Below are 17587 nucleotides of genomic sequence, written 5' to 3' on the forward strand. Positions count from 1 at the left end.
ACTTGCCTTGCCCTGGGTGCTGACAACCCACCCTACACCACTGGCGACAAGTAGCCCATACCGGGCAAAAAGATTCCTTTATTGCAGGGGGTTAGACTAGATGACCCTTGTGGACCCTTCCAACTCTACAATTCTATGATTCTAAGCCCCACTTAAGTTAAATGGGACTTTTCTGTCTAGGATGAATGCATAGGATTACAACCTTCTTGCCCATTTTATCTCATGGGTTCAGGATGGACTGCTGCAACATATCCTTATCTCATTTTATTTCATTTTACGGAGACTGCAAACGTTTGGATAATCTATCAGGTGGTCACACCATAACGATTTAAAGATTTAATGCATGCTATTAAGAAGGAATGAGTGTCCCAGTGACAGCAGCAAGGACACCAAAGACATATAGTGAACTCTAGAATGACTTGTTGGGATGCAAGGACACTTGTTAGTAAACATGTTGTGCACAAGAACTTACTATCATACAGTGCATAATGTATGCAGTCTATATTTTCATACCTTAACTATTCCTTTTTAAAAATTGTTGTTTGATTTGCTTGGGTAAAACGTGTGTGTGTGTGTGTGTGTGTGTGTGTGTGTGTGTGTGTTGTGCAGTTGTTCCCAGTAGATGCATTGATTTTTATAAACCCCTTTCTTGTGTAACATGTATTTTTGTGTATTTGCACTACAAATGTATATTTGTACCAATCTAGTTGTTTTATTTTCTTCCAAAAGATCCTAGTAACAGTAGATTGATGAGTGCTATATATCATTGATGAGTGCTATATACCTGGGACGCGGGTGGCGCTGTGGGTTAAACCACAGAGCCTAGGACTTGCCAATCAGAAGGTCGGCGGTTCAAATCCCTGCAACGGGGTGAGCTCCCGTTGTTCGGTCCCTGCTCCTGCCAACCTAGCAGTTCGAAAGCACATCATAGTGCAAGTAGATAAATAGGTACCACTCCAGTGGGAAGGTAAATGGCGTTTCCGTGTGCTGCTCTGGTTCACCAGAAGCGGCTTAGTCATGCTGGCCACATGACCCAGAAGCTGTATGCGGACAAACGCCGGCTCCCTTGGCCAATAAAGCGAGATGAACGCCGCAACCCCAGAGTCGGTCACAACTGGACCTAATGGTCAGGGGTCCCTTTACCTTTTATATATCATCTGTACGGGAGAGACCAGTTGTTTCCCTCATAGAACTTCAGTTACTAGCACCCCCTGAGGAAAAGGAATGGCTTTTAAGCATCTTCAGGTCTGTAGTCAGTGCTGGATTTACGTATAAGCTAAACAAGTTACAGTTTAGGGCCCCACTCTCTTGGGCCCCCCAAAAAAATTAAAGAAAAAAAAACCCTGGATGTACATTTCCAAAATATAAGATAAAAAAACAAATAAAATAGAACCTACATACAGCAACAGTGTTTTATGTTGTGTATGGACCTATTAGTTCCATAAATTACCATATACAGTGGTACCTCAGGTTACATATGCTTCAGGTTACAGACTCTGCTAACCCAGAAATAGTACCTCAGGTTAAGAACTTTGCTTCAGGATGAGAACAGAAATCGTGCTCAGGCGGCGTGGCAGCAGCGGGAGGCCCCATTAGCTAAAGTGGTGCTTCAGGTTAAGAACGGACCTCCAGAACGAATTAAGTACATAACTAGAGGTACCACTGTAGCATATATTCAACACAAAAAGAAGTGACAATTTGTTGTTGACAAAGGACAGCTGGACATATAAAGGGCCCCATTACCTTCAGTAGCTTAAGGCCTCATCAAACCTAAAATCGGCCCTGTCTGTAGTGCAGGTATGTCTCCAGGGGTCAGCAAACTTTTTCAGCACGGGGCTGGTCCACTGTCCCTCAGACCTTGTGGGGGGCCGGACTATATTTTGAAGTGGGGTGGGGAAATGAATTCCTATGACCCACAAATAACCCAGAGATGCATTTTAAATAAAAGGACACATTCTACTCATGTAAAAACACGCTGATTCCCGGACCGTCTGTGGGCCGGATTTAGAAGGTGGTTGGGCTGGATCCGGCCCCCGGGCCTTAGTTTGTCTGCCCATGGGTTAGGCCAACCACACGCTCAATGATCATTGCCTATGGCCAAATGCCTACATGGGAACAGAGATTTCACACAGATACTCTTGTTTACAGGCATGAGCGAATACACACTCGAAGACCATATCGTGTTGATGCGTCTGACAAATACTCTCCAGATGATGATCTGGTAAACCTTGAAGTCCTGGATGAGGTAAGGTATGACAAGTTAATGAATTCTCAGTACTCGGTCTTACCGCTTGCTCTTGCCTTCCAGGCATTATTCATATTTCTTACAATATCGCCATGTCACCAAGTTAATTGTTCATAGTCCTGACATAATGAGAAAACTGTGTCATATGATTATGATCTCCTATCAGGGGTTCATTTATATTCTGAGCATTTAGATTGTTCTGTTATACAGGAGAAGCAGATGATGGATGGCAGTAGGTTACATTATTATTTGTGCTTGCTGCAATGAGAAGCTCAGCTCCAAACATCGAGATTAGAGAGGGTGTATATTTCAGAACTACTTTTCCATTGGGGCTTATGCATTAAAAGTATATCACTATTATAAACATAGCGACTTTAGTCAAACCATGCACATCTCTTCCCACTTACATAAACTTGATTCTTGTAGCTCCAGTGATCTTTCACGCTTACAAATACATGGCAATTTATCGGACAGGGAAAGAGGCAGAGAGATCTAACCTCCACTCCTTGAATGATCCATTTTCTTCCATCTTTCTCCGCCCTGAAATATTCCAACTTCCTGTTGCCCATATCCATCTCTTTGAGCCTGTTTACTTTGTCTCATAAAACTGAGCAAAAGCTGTTGTAAAAGGAGCTGGCTTTTGTTTGCATAGACCCAGTGCTGGTGGCGTTTCTCGGTGATGCTGGAGTGTGATAGACGGAACCCACTAACTGGCTTTGAACTGTGTGATTTGTTGGGCCCAAGCGAAATGGCCAAGGAGTGCTTGAGCTACAGCACTGCTAAGCATGTTGTAGACCTGATCAACACTTTCCATGGAAGACCACAAGGTGGGGCGCTGGGGCAGTGTAGCATAAACAGGCAGCAGGGAAGAGCTAAGGTAGATCTTCTTTATGTGCACATTCGTCTTGCCCAAAGCAGCGGAACACAATGAAGCAAGCAATCACCAGTTTGCTTGTATGTATGTATGTATACATGGTACATACATGCAAGCAAACTGGTGATGGTGGGACGCGGGTGGCGCTGTGGGTTAAACCACAGAGCCTAGGACTTGCCGATCAGAAGGTCGGCGGTTCGAATCCCCGTGACAGGGTGAACTCCCGTTGCTCGGTCCCTGCTCCTGCCAACCTAGCAGTTCGAAAGCACGTCAAAGTGCAAGTAGATAAATAGGTACTGCTCCAGCGGGAAGGTAAACGGCATTTCCGTGCACTGCTCTGGTTCGCCAGAAGCGGCTTAGTCATGCTGGCCACATGACCCGGAAGCTGTCTGCGGACAAACGCCGGCTCCCTCGGCCTATAGAGTGAGATGAGCGCGCAACCCCAGAGTCGGTCACGACTGGACCTAATGGTCAGGGGTCGCTTTACCTTTACCTATGTATGTATGGTAAAGGACCCCTGGATGGTTAAGTCCAGTCAAAGGCGACTATGAGGTTGCAGTGCTCATCTCACTTTCAGGCTGAGGGAGCCGGCGTTTGTCCACAGATAGATTTCCGGGTCATGTGGCCAGCATGACTAAACCGCTTCTGGCGCAACGGGACACCGTGACGGAACCCAGAGCGCACGGAAACGCCGTTTACCTTTCCACTGTAGCGGTACCTATTTATCTACTTGCACTGGCGTGCTTTCAAACTGCTAGGTTGGCAGGAGCTGGGACAGAGGAATGGGAGCTCACCCAGTCGCAGGGATTTGAACCACCAACCTTCTGATTGGCAAGCCCAAGAGGCTCAGTGGTTTAGACTACAGTGCCACCTGCATTCCGCATATGGATGCATGGATCTTTCTTTCTTTCTTTCTTTCTTTCTTTCTTTCTTTCTTTCTTTCTTCCTTCCTTCCTTCCTTCCTTCCTTCCTTTCTTCCTTTCTTCCTTTCTTCCTTTCTTCCTTTCTTTCTTTCGTCCTTTCGTCCTTTCTTCCTTCCTTCCTTCCTTCCTTCCTTCCCCTACTACCACTCCAGGGGTGCCAAGTTGAATAAAATAAAAACATATTTGATCACATGACATGATGCATACACACCATTTGAATGGCAATGCCCATCAACTGGGGGGTGGGACCTTCTCAAATACGCTATTGGTAGAGGTTGAGGTCACTTCGGCCCTTAGGAATTGGCTCCTATGCACCACTCCACTACTGCCTCTTGCCCCCAGATAAAAATCCTGGTCAGGTTGCACATTTTGATTCCTAACCTGCCTTCCAGAAGCACTAGAGACTTGCTGTTGAATAAATAAATAAATCTCTGGGGCCCATGTAGGCATGGGCCTTGGCACAATTGCTCCCGTTACACCAGGGATAACCTGCCCTTGCACATGGGTCCCCAGTGGAAATGATGGATCCAGAAGACTGCCAGACTGTGTGCAGTGGTACCTCGGGTTACAGACGCTTCAGGTTACAGATGCTTCAGGTTACAGACTCCACTAACCCAGAAATAGTGCCTCAGGTTAAGAACTTTGCTTCGGGATGAAAACAGAAATCGTGCTCCGGCGGTGCGGCAGCATCAGGAGGCCCCATTAGCTAAAGTGGTACCTCAGGTTAAGAAGAGTTTCAGGTTAAGAATGGACCTCCAGAACGAATTAAGTTCTTAACCTGCTTTTCGAGAGGCGGTGGAACCCCTTCCAAAATTAGACAAAATGCCTAATTCCCAGACCATGGTCCCACCCACGTAAGGGGCCTAAGTCTTGCCAGCGTTCAGCTTCAGTTTGTTGGTCTCTATCCTGCTCCCCGCTGCACCCAGGCAGTGATTCAAAACCCACACAGCCCCACCTGACACACATGTAACAAAAATAGGGCTAGGTGCTGTCAGTATATACAGTGGAACCTTGGTTCTTGAATGTCTCTGTTGACGAATGTTTCGGAACCCGAACGCCGAAAACCTGGAAGTAAATGCTTCCGTTTTCAAACGCGCCTCAGAAGTCAAACGGCTTCTGCTGTGTGTTTTTCAGTTTTCTCAGCTGAATTTGCTGACAGCCCTTTGTGCCTCGGTTTTCAAATGTTTCTGAAGTCGAACGGTCTTCCGGAATGGATTACGTTCGAAAACCAAGGTTCCACTGTATGTGGAACGTGAACCTGTATTTTCATATCAGGGAAGTATTCGTTTGCTTTGACACAATAAAACTTTATGGGCTGACTTTATTTTCATAGTTTGTGATCCTTTTATCAAAGTGTGGTCAGGGTCCTGCGTCTAATAAAAATTGGCACACATGCATAAAGGTAGAAAATTAGATTTGTTAGCTCTGTCTAGTTTTACTATTTTTATTATTTTAGTTGAGAAGAAAACAGGGACTCAGCCGTACCAGCGCTAAGTGCGTTTTATGTGGCAATTGATTTCAGTGGGCAATTGAAATTAATTGCACGTAAAAGGGCTTCACTTTGAGCCTTAGGTAAAATGCCTCAATTGTAAGCAAAATCATTGTACATTTTGTGCTTATAGCAAGAAATTCAGCTGAATGTTATTGTGTAGATTTTTTAAATAAATAAATCAGGAAGTTACGGTAAATATATTTTTGTTGTCTCTTTCCATTCCCGGTGTGGTACAGTTTATTTCTCTGACCCAAACAATGATTGAAATGTAATTGATAGGTTTATTGCTTTTAATGTGGCCTACCGTTATAGATTTATCTCGGAGAGAGATATGAGCCTTGGAAAAAATGGTTTGATACGGCAAAGTCAATATTTGACATAAGTGACAAATAACATTTGAGATTTTCGCTTATTGCTTCTTGCAGTTGATGTACTTACCGTGAGTTTCCTGTCTGCAAAATACTGCTTAACTGTAAAACTTGCAATGTTTTCAGGAGACAATTATTCATCAGTTGCAGAAGCGCTATGCAGACTTACAAATTTATACTTACGTTGGAGATATCTTAATAGCCTTAAACCCCTTCCAGAATCTCAGCATATATTCGCCACAGGTAAGAGAATCTTGGGAATGTATCCGGGGTGGTAGCTTTGTGCTGGTGGAAAGAACTTCTCTTGGAAGGCAAGGCACACCCCTCTCCCCTACTGCGCCCATCTGTGCCTTGTCCCATTCTCTTTCCAGATGGTCCCTCACTTCCCAAGAGCAGTTTGAAGGGACAGGGTGCGGAGACATGGGAGGCTGCAATGGACAGGAGGGATCTGGGCAGGAGGGATTCTTGCACAAGCAGAATTTGCTTCCACTACTACTTTTGGCTAGGGACGCAGGTGGCGCTGTGGGTTAAACCACAGAGCCTAGGACTTGCCAATCAGAAAATCAGCGGTTTGAATCCCCACGACAGGGTGAGCTCCCGTTGCTCGGTCCCTGCTCCTGCCAACCTCGCAGTTCGAAAGCACATCAAAGTCAAGTAGATAAATAGGTACCGCTCCAGCGGGAAGGTAAACAGCGTTTCCGTGCGCTGCAGCCAATCGGAAGCCGCGCCTTGGTTTTTGAACATTTTTGGAAGTCGGCCAGACTTTCGGAACGGATTCCATTCAAGAACCAAGGTACGACTGTAATCTGTTTGCCTTCAGGCCCTTTGTTTCATTATACTGTGAAGTGTTGGGAGTCATGTTAAAACTGAGACACTGTAGCTCAGTAGAACAGCACATGAGTTGCATGCAGAAGTTTCAATCTCTGGTTTCTCCACTTAAAAAGAATCAGGTGATGGGGCACCTGACTAGGCCAGATGGACAAATAATCTGACCTTTATATAGCAGACTCGGCGATCCCATTGAAAAATGCAAGCAGCACATGGGAGTGGGGTGGGAAGTTTCTGTTCATTTATTTTTTAACTGGTGGGTGGGGCTTCTTATTACATGGCACACATGTTGTGCTTTGACACCTCTGTTTTTTCGTTTAGTTCTCCAAGCTTTACCACGGCGTGAAGCGCTCCTCAAACCCACCCCACATATTTGCCTCTGCAGACGCCGCTTATCAAGGCATGATAACTTTCAACAAAGACCAGGTAGGAAAATGTTTTAAATGCATAAATATTTTTAAAATGCTGTTGTCTATACCAGTGGTTCCCACCTGCTTTCTCCCACAGACCGCTTGAAAATTAATTCTTTTACCCTCGCCTGTTGTAGTAATTGCAATATACTGTGCCTGAATCTGTGTGATTTTTAATTGTATTTTATTGCTTCTTTTATTCTTTATATTGTATTTTATTGTATTTGGATGCTAAGTCTTCTTCACAGACACTGCAGACCACCTGAACAAAGCTCGTGGACCACAGTTTGGGAACCCTTGGTCTACACAATGCAAGAGCATGTTGAATTTTTAGTTCATGTCAAACTTTCTGTGTGGAGTTTTCTGAAGTTTCACATGGCTAAAATAGAACTCTGAAGATCCCAGCACTACTCCAAACATCATGGCTTTGAAGTGTATACCTATGATTTTGAATTTGAACCCGACAAATACAAAATTGAAAATGTGTATCCTAGAGGACGGGACGTGAGTGGCGCTGTGGGTTAAACCACAGAGCCTAGGACTTGCCAATCAGAAGTTTGACGGTTTGAATCCCCGCGACGGGGTAAGCTCCCGTTGCTCGGTCCCTGCTCCTGCCAACCTAGCAGTTCGAAAAGCACGTCAAAGTGCAAGTAGATAAATAGGTACCACTTCGGCAGGAAGGTAAACGGCGTTTCCGTGCGCTGCTCTGGTTCGCCAGAAGCGGCTTAGTCATGCTGGCCACATGACCCGGAAGCTGTACGCTGGCTCCCTCGGCCAATAAAGCAAGATGAGCACCGCAACCCCAGAGTCAGTCATGACTGGATCTAATGGTCAGGGCCCCCTTTACCTTTACCTTTATCCTAGAGGCTGCAGTTGGGGGAAAATCTGGAGTCAAAATCAAGAGATTTTAAATTCAGCTTCATTATTCCCACAGGTAACATTTTGTGGGTCAGATTATTCATACACAGCAACTCATGGGATTATGTTTAATGTTCCTTGTATTGGGGCAAGAAGCTATCTGCTGCTGGACCTGCAGTGCACTAGTGAATGCCTCCACCTATGACACAGCTTGTTAAAAACAATTTAGAACAGTTAAGGGTGTATTGATGCAGACCTGGGTCAGACAGGTAGACTAGGGTGGATGAAAAGAACTATAGTTCCCTGAGTTCTTTCAGGAAAGGGAACGACTAATTAATTTCCCTAGTTTAAGTCTGTGTTGTAAGCAGGCTTCTAATCTGACTCAGGGTTTCAATCACCAGGGCATGTAATAATTAATTTGCATGCTGCCAAGAGAGCAATTTATGCCTCCCTTTAGGTCAGATGTGCGTTGGTGGACTTTGGGAGAAGACTAGGAAGTACCAGACTCTTGTGGCTATAAGTCAAAGAAAGTAAGAGTCATTAACTCTGTGATCACTCATTTTCATGGTAAAAACACAATAGGGATACTTCTAATATAACTGTAATGAGGACACAAATCCAATTATATGGCAATGATTTTAATGAAAATGCAGTCGAGTGCTGCAGAAACAGGAGTCTTTATATCCCAAAGATTGCAATCTTGCAAGACTTTTTCACATGAACTATGGCACGCAGAGATGGCTGCTGGCTCTAACAAAAGGCAGCACTTTTAATTTGTCAGTTTTCTCCTTGGCATGGTTTGCCGCAGGATTGTACAATAATCCCGAGTCGGTATATTTTTAGATACGCATTTTAAAGAACCCCCAGAAAAAAATTACAGGGATATGGCACTTTAGAAACAGTGGTGGACCCAGTTTGAAGCCTGAATGGAGGAAGAGTTAAAATATACAGTATGTGAGGATTTCAGAATGCATTAGTTACGGTGATCATTTAGGAGGACCAACTTTTTCAAAAGCAGCACAGCCAAAGAATGGGGATGGATGTTCTTCTGAGATGCTCCAGGAGAACCAAGTGAGATACTACAGCAAATGTATGGCTGCTGCCAGAAACAACAACCAGCCATTTGCCTCCCTCCTTCCACCACCCTAATACCAAGTTCAAAGTGCTGGTTTTAAGCTATAAAGCCTTAAACGGCTCAGGACCGCGATACCTCAAGGACCGCCTCTTTCCATATGAAACTACCCGGACCCTGAGATCATCTTCTGAGGCCCTCCTTCGTGTGCCTCCTCCTCGAGAGGTCCGGAGGGTGGCAACACGAGAACGGGGCCTTCTCTGCAGTGGCTCCCCATCTGTGGAATGCTCTCCCCAGGGAAGCTCTTCTGGCGCCTTCATTATACAGCTTTAGGCGCCAGGCAAAAATGTTCATTTTTAACCAGGCCTTTGGTTGACCTGATTGACATCCTATACCCTTTTAAAATGTGGCTCTTTTTGTGGGGGTGTTATTGGGTTATTGTTTTATTTTAATTTTATATATTGTGATCTTTTCTGTGAACCGCCCTGAGACCTCCGGGGATAGGGTGGTCTATAAATTCAAAACAAACAAATGAAACTTAAATATATATTTGGTTTATACTGTACCCTTCAATGGATTCCCAGGATGTCTTTCAAAAAGTCCAAATTTCGAGAGACTGCTTTCTTTCTTACTTACCTAAGTAGGTCACACTAATGTTTGCCGGAAAACTTCTCCCGCAAGTTCCAAAGAGATCTGACCACCACCCTCGTAATTTGGAACAGGGTCTTCAGTGTGGCTGCCCCTGCTCTGTGGAACAGCATTCCTGTCAAGATACAGCATGCACCCCCTAGCTGCACTTAATGGTTTGATCCTTAAACTTTCATGTATCTCATGGAAGCTGACTTCCATGACTCAGGCCCACCTGGCTCAAGTTGCAGCAAAGGGGACAAGCTGTAGAAATACAGTAGTCCACAGCAGCTATCTGACAAAGGTTGATTCCAGGGCAGCCAGAGGCAATCTGATCCTAGCCTTGTTGATTTGGCACAGCCATCTTTATCAATCTCAATGAGATGGCCAGCAACAGAGTCTCATGTGGTCCCTTCCAGCTTCATGATTCTATGTTTGCTTGGCTCATTTTCGTGTCGACTCTTGACCTGGAATGACCAGACCCAGAACCTGAAAGGTTCTGTGGCTGACATTTCAGGTAATGTAAAGGGACTTCTCTGTACCCCAACCTGGTTTCTTCCAGGTGTTTTGTACTATAAATCCCAATAGCTCTGGCCAGCAAGGCCAATGGTCAGGGATGATGTAGTGCCAAACTTTTGGTGGATACCAGGTTAGATTCAAAGACAGAAGGACTGTGCAGGTCAAGAGAGGATGATTGTTCATCTTGAAATGTTCCCATTCCTGATATTTCACACATTAATCACACTAATTGACGACATTCTTCTTGGTTGAGGAATATAATGCTATAACATGACGTTGTAGCATTACGTGGAGGCAGGTGCATTTGGTATCATATGTGCTTTTAAACTGGCTATACTTTTGGCTTTTCCCACTGATTTTATTGTTATTTAACCCAATGCCTATCATTGTGCAAGAAGCAAGAGAGGTCCAGTATACCTGAAGGAGCATCTCCACCCCCCTCGTTCTGCCTGGACACTGAGGTCCAGCGCTGAGGGCCTTCTGGCGGTTCCCTCCCTGCGAGAAGCCAAGTTGCAGGGAACCAGGCAGAGGGCCTTCTCGTTAGTGGCACCCGCCCTGTGGAACACCCTCCCACCAGATGTCAAAGAGAAAAACAACTACCAGACTTTTAGAAGACATCCGAAGGCAGCCCTGTTCAGGGAAGCTTTTAATGTTTGACAGACCATTGTATTTCAATATTTTGTTGGAAGCCGCCCAGAGTGGCTGAGGAATTATTATTATTATTATTATTATTATGCAATATTTTAAAATCAAGTTGAGCATTATTGGCTGACCTCTGCAAAGGCAGCCAAATTGAAGATGCTCTGCTCTTAATGGTCTGTTAAGGTGCATGTCTGGGGAGATTAACCACTGGAGCTGTAAATGATGCATATTTACCTCTGTTTTGTGTGTCAGTGCATTATCATCAGCGGAGAGAGCGGTGCTGGGAAGACCGAAAGTGCCCATCTCATTGTGCAGCATTTGACCTTCTTGGGAAAGGTATCTATTGACTGCCATGGTAGCATGAAGGTCTGTCAGCATTGCAAAGTGCTGCCTGCGTTTGTCCACAGCGCTAAAATCATGCTCCCCTTCCCATCGTCTCCTCCAGCATGGCTGCAAGGAGACGGTTGGAAATATCTGCTTCTGTTTTCAATTGGCCACAGTTTGAAGTCGGCTTGTTTTAGTCACTCATCGTTAACATTAACTGCAGTTTGCCTGGGCTTTGATGTCACACTAAGCTGCAAAGCGATTAGTCAAAAACGGGAGCGAAAGATTCAGAAGTCCTCCTCACCGCTATGCTGGGGCGAGCAGGAGGGGAGTGTGTGATCCTGGTGCTCTATTAGATTTGATCTCATAATGCTTAGCCACAGTTTAGCATTAGATGTAAACGTTCCTTTCATGCAGTTCCGCTTATAGATCCTGCCTGGTTGCAAAAGCAGGTGTGGTAGTGGCCTGGTTTGGGAAAGCAAGATTTTATAGGGCTGCAAACAACACAGATGACTTGAGGGGTGCATCTAAGGATTATTGGCAATGTCATACAAAACCTGTGGATTATAGGTATAGCTGTCAACTGTCCCTTATTTGGCGGGAAAGTCCCTTATCCCAGCACCGTGTCCCGCTGCTGTCCCTTATTGATGATGTCCCTTAAATTTCCCGGGTTTCAAAGGAAGCAGCTCCTCTCCAACTGTGTTGCTTGGCTGCGTTGCTCACCCAATAAGGAGTCTAAGAACGACTGGGGGGTGGAGCTTTACATGCTTTGTGCCGATCAAATCTGCCGTGTTGCCTGGGGACTCGCCTTTGCTCAGCGCTTCCCAGCGGAGAGGTGACAGTGGTTTTCCTTGCTGCATCCCCTTTGCTGGGTTGCTGCGCTGTGGGAGCCACTGCTGGAGGCTTCGTTTAGCTGCTGATTGACTAAAATCCCTTATTTTGGCTGCTGGTCCCTTATTTTCAAATCTGTAAGTTGACAGCTATGACTATAGGTCTTTGGGGTAAAGAGATCTTCATGTTTTAAGAAAACTTTGTTAGCTGGGGAATCCCTTATAACCTGTTTCCGTCTGTGAAGGCTAGCAATCGTGCTTTGCGAGAGAAGATTCTCCAGGTGAACCCCCTGGTTGAAGCCTTTGGAAATGCCTGCACTGCCATCAATGACAACTCCAGCCGTTTTGGGAAATACCTGGAAATGATGTTTACACCAACAGGAGCCGTCATGGGAGCAAAGATTTCCGAATATCTACTGGAAAAATCCAGAGTTATAAAACAAGCTGTGTAGGTATAAATTTGAATATTTCGCTCCCACCCACCCCTCAGCTAGAAGCAATTTTACCTTCCTAGAAAACACACACACGTAGGGCAATATTTTCAATGCAATTTCTTCCAAGCAAGAGGCATTATCACAGATCAAACATACCGTATTTTTCCGTGTATAAGACGCCCCCTACTTTTGGGGACTCCAATTTAAGAAAATATGCATATGCACTATCCGTGTACAAGAGCCCCTCCCCCCTGATTTCTAACCTTATTTTAGAGTAAAAAAAACCTAGTCTTATACAAGGAAAAGTACAGTACAGTGGTACCTCGGATTACATACACTTCAGGTTACAGACGCTTCAGGTTACAGACTCTGCTAACCCAGAAATATTAGCTCGGGTTAAGAACTTTGCTTCAGGATGAGAACAGAAATCGCGTGGCGGCGGCAGCAGGAGGCCCCATTAGCTAAAGTGGTACCTCAGGTTAAGAACAGTTTCAGTTTAAGAATGGACCTCCAGAACGAATTAAGTTCTTAACCCGAGGTATCACTGTATACGCAGCCAGGTACAGAACAACAAACCCCTGTGTTGCAAACTTAACACAGCAAACAACACAAGCAAACTTAACACAACAAACAACACAAGCAACACGATGACCAATATACTAGATAGCACAGCAATTCTTGTTGCATAATATACATAATTTAGTACAACAAAAACAAAATGTGTACACTTGTAAATTCTCTAAGATATTTGAAATCAAGTGAACACACGTCTGTCAATCTTTGAAAGTCCGTAGAAGTATAATAAATCTATAGTTGAAACAAAGTAATAGATGCTATCCTGTGGGTAAGCGGTAAAACTAAGTGTTAAAACTAATAAGCTACTTATTAGTTTCCAGACTGAATTAAAAGTTCTGGTTTCGGCCTATAACACATTATGCTACTCAGGACCCCGATACCTCAAGGGCCACCTCTTTCTACATAAACCAGCCCAGTCTGCATCAGAGTCCATGTTCCTCATCTGAGGGAGGTGCAGAGAATAGCAACATGAGAAGAACTTTTCATGGGTGTCCTCCTATTCTCTCCCAAGAGAAACAGTGTGGTTGTTAGAATAGGCATATGCACAATGTATGTAGGTATATGTAATATACATAAGTTTGCATGTGTAATAAAAGTGTTGAGTATAGAGGTATGACATATTTAATATGTTACTATATAAGCCATCAAAGTAACGTTTTTTTTCTTTAACAGAGGGGAGAAAAACTTCCACATATTTTATTATATATATGCTGGCCTTTATCACCAGAAAAAACTCTTTGAATATAAGCTGCCTGAGAAAAAGCCTCCCAGGTAACCCATTACTAATTTGATTTTAATGCCAGATGTAATTAGCTATTGATTAGCTGTTGCTTCCAGCTTCATGCTTGAGTTAGAATATCCATTAACCCTTCCCCAACCCTTAAGGAACCTTTGTCAGCCTCTCATGTGTAAAAGCGGATAGATAAGATGGGAATTTGACCTGGGATGCTATTTTGGCCAAGCCATGCCCACCTCCTCTACACCTGACATCATGGGGAATATATGAGGTACAGGACAGGTAAGGGTGGGGCTTTGCAGTTCTGCCCAAGAGCCAGGCATAGACCTGTAAACCATGATGTACAAACATGCCTCAGTTCACTTTGTTATTTTCTGTTGAACTGCAGTTGGCCTATTTTGCACAAGCTTGTTTTCCATATACTTTTTTAAACTTTAGTTTTTAGCTTTAGTACACAGTTATTGTTGTTTAGTCGTGTCTGACTCTTCGTGACCCCATGGACCAGAGCACGCCAGGCACTCCTGTCTTCCACTGCCGCCCGCAGTTTGGTCAAACTCATGCTGGTAGCTTTGAGAACACTGTCCAACCATCTCGTCCTTTGTGGTCCCCTTCTCCTTGTGCCCTCCATATTTCCCAACATCAGGGTCTTTTCCAGGGAGTCTTCTCTTCTTATGAGGTGGCCAAAGTATTGGAGCCTCAGCTTCAGGATCTGTCCTTCCAGTGAGCACTCAGGGCTGATTTCCTTAAGAACGGCTAGGTTTGATCTTCTTACAGTCCATGGGACTCTCAAGAGTCTCCTCCAGCACCATAATTCAAAAGCATCAATTCTTCAGCGATCAGCCTTCTTTATGGTCCAGCTCTCACTTCCATACATCACTACTGGGAAAATCATAGCTTTAATCTCATCCACCAACAGATCAGCTTTTCTTCCCTTGTTAATGAAGTAGCTCATGGCCCCATCACGAAGTCCTCTATGGCTGCAAACCTAACCATGTCTACTCAGAAGTAGGTCCCTTAAATTCAGGGAAGTTTTTGATGTTTGATGTTCTACAGTGGTTTTATAATTTGTTGGAAGCTGCGCGGAGTGGTTGTGGCAACCCAGTCAGATGGATGACATGTGAATATATTATTATTATATTATTATTATTACTCTCAAGTAAGTGGGGTTAGGAATGCAGCCACTCTCGCCTCCTTGATTTCAAAGTTCAGTTTTAACTTTGCATCCCATCTCATGGGACAGTTTAATTAAAAGTCAATACAATTTCAGCAGGGAGGAGAATTTTGAATTTCATGTTACTTTTAAAACAAGGTTTTAGGGTGGACAAAAGTGAGCAGTCAAATCCGGATGGTTCTCCTCAGTTTGAAAATGGAGCTAGGACTTTAACTGAAGATCAGATCCACAAGTAGCAAAGATGCAAATTATTTCCATTTGAAAATAATTGTATTGAGAAATGCATTTCATTGGTTTTTAAAATTCACAATAGGAAGCAGATTAAGGGAAGGATCCATTGTAGCACTTTAATAATTGTTCTGTCAGTGTGTAAGCATTTTACCTTGCAAGATAACCCCCCACTTCTTCCCTCCCACATGCACTGTTCCGGGGTCCATCCATCCCCGAGCCAATTTGAAGAGGTGCAGGGGAGGAGAGGAAGAAAAGCCCCATTGCACTAGGGGAAGTCCTTGTGCAGGTTTCTGCTAGCAGGACTCATTAGCTGAATCTGTACCCATGACTTCAATCCTAATCCCACATACCTGGGAGTAAGCCTCACTGAATTCAGTGGGATTTACTTGTAAGTGGACATAATTAGGATTGCAGTCTTAGGGTATATTGACTGCCTCAGAAACTATAAAAAGGAAGAGGTACCTGTATCATGTAGGGACGCGGGTGGTGCTGTGGGTTAAACCACAGAGCCTAGGACTTGCTGATCAGAAGGTCAGCGGTTCGAATCCCCGCGACAGGGTGAGCTCCCGTTGCTCAGTCCCTGCTCCTGCCAACCTAGCAGTTCGAAAGCATGTCAAAGTGCAAGTAGATAAATAGGTACCGCTCCAGCGGGAAGCTAAATGGTGTTTCTGTGCACTGCTCTGGTTCACCAGAAGCGGCTTAGTCATACAGGCCACATGACCCGGAAGCCAGCTCCCTTGGCCTATAGAGTGAGATGAGTGCGCAACCCCCGAGTCGGCCATGACTGGACCTAATGGTGAGGGGTCCCTTTACATTTACCTTTATCTTTACCTTTACCTGTATCATGAATATATGTTGTATGCCTTTGTGCATAATGTGCGCATGTTTTTAAAAAGTTCTAGAGAACTAAATGGCTTTCGCAACAAGAGTCCATGCTGTAATGGGGGTTGAAATCCACTCGGTGGTCCGTTTTTGATGGATTCCCTTGTGCAGTATTATGTTAACTCAGTCGGTAGAGCAAGAGATTAAATCTCAGAATTGTGGGTTTGAGTGTCATGTTAGGCCGGGGGTTAGACTAGATGGGGTCCTTTCCAATTCCACAATTTTAAGAATATTCTCCCAGCTGAAGAGACTTCTCCTCCTAAATGACCATCAGCTGATAGTCGCCTGAAGGGATCCACTTTGCCTAATACTTGGAGAGCATCTTCAAATGAGGTTGTGCTTCAATGTCCTCCTTTGAAATGTGATTGATGTCAGTCACCTGAAATCGCCGTGACCCCAGATGATTGACAAGTGGCTAGTCCTCCCCACCTGTCAAGTTTGCTCATGGCAGGTAGAAGAGGTCGAGATTTGGGCTGCTGGGCTAAATTGATTCCCCACCCTTTTAACTATGTGAATCAAAAATAAAACTAAGAGCTTTTTTTTCACTCTCTTGAATTGCATCTGCTTTGTTTTCCAAAATAGTTGGTTGCAGAGTTAATGGTACGTGTTAACATTATGCAAATAAACCCAAATGAATTGTTTTTAAATCTGTACATTATTATTACTTGGGTAATTGGCCTATAAGGACAGAGTTGCATTTACGTATTCCATTGTGTCAACTTTCAAGTGTGTGTTGTTGTTTTCTACATTAACTTTATGAACTTGTCTGGTTTTATTGTCTAGAAATACCCATTTCAAAATAACAGCATCATGGCAACTCTTTGGACAACTACAGTGGCCAGTTTGCTGAACATTATAGGATAGGCAGAGAGGAGATAATCTCTCTCTCTCTCTCTCTCTCTCTCTCTCTCTCTCTCTCTCTCTCTCTCTGTTTGCACATGGGGTTATGTTGAATCCCCGTGAGGCTACGCAGTGTCAGAAGAGGAAGATAGGTTTTCATTTCACCCCAGATGCAGAGCTTTTCTCTTCACCGTAGTGAAAGAGTCATTCACATATATGGGAGTAAGAAAGCAGTTTTCAACAATTAGTGGCTAAAACTTTTAGATCTAGTTTTGTGAGGAAAGGAGAGGAAAGCAGGTTTTGCCTGTCCCCCAGCTTGCTGTTTGTAGCCTTGCTTTCAGTGAAAACCACCAAGACGCTTGCTGCTTCAAGTGTGTGTCTATCAGCCTTTTGGGAAGGGCTGTAGATCAGTGGATAAGCCTATTCTGCATGCAGAAGGTCCTATGTTCAATTCCAGCATCTCCAGGTATCTTGAGGTACCTCAAGCCAATACCATTGGGTACAACCTCCTGAGTTCAATTTAATTGAAATCAAGCTTTCATCAAGGCTTAATCTGAGCACAAGGCTCAGCTCCCAAACCCCTTTTCAATTTTGTGGTTCAGCTCTCCAAAGGATGAATCTGAGAGTGCGTGCAGAGTGTTTTATTTACTGCAAATTTCCAATGATCTTACAAATGTAGAGTTCCCAAGAAGGACTTCTGTACCT

The 17587-nt window shown here is 44.2% G+C and overlaps 1 protein-coding gene across 2 annotated transcripts in view; it reads left to right on the top strand.

Moving 5' to 3' along the window:
* MYO3B (myosin IIIB) overlaps positions 1–17587 on the top strand; it is a 299815-nt gene that overhangs the window by 125133 nt on the left and 157095 nt on the right. The window contains exons 11-16 of one of the 2 annotated variants that reach the window (XM_083626396.1): positions 2149–2245; positions 6029–6145; positions 7052–7156; positions 11111–11194; positions 12258–12460; positions 13695–13793. In XM_083626396.1, coding sequence (XP_083482522.1) covers positions 2149–2245; positions 6029–6145; positions 7052–7156; positions 11111–11194; positions 12258–12460; positions 13695–13793 — 705 coding nt within the window. Of the gene's footprint in view, positions 1–2148; positions 2251–6028; positions 6146–7051; positions 7157–11110; positions 11195–12257; positions 12461–13694; positions 13794–17587 lie in introns of those variants that run through there. The other variant, XM_083626397.1, reaches the window with a different exon arrangement.

Source organism: Podarcis filfolensis (assembly GCF_964270895.1).
Source record: "Podarcis filfolensis genome assembly, chromosome: 1".
Classification (NCBI taxonomy): Eukaryota; Metazoa; Chordata; class Lepidosauria; order Squamata; family Lacertidae; genus Podarcis; species Podarcis filfolensis.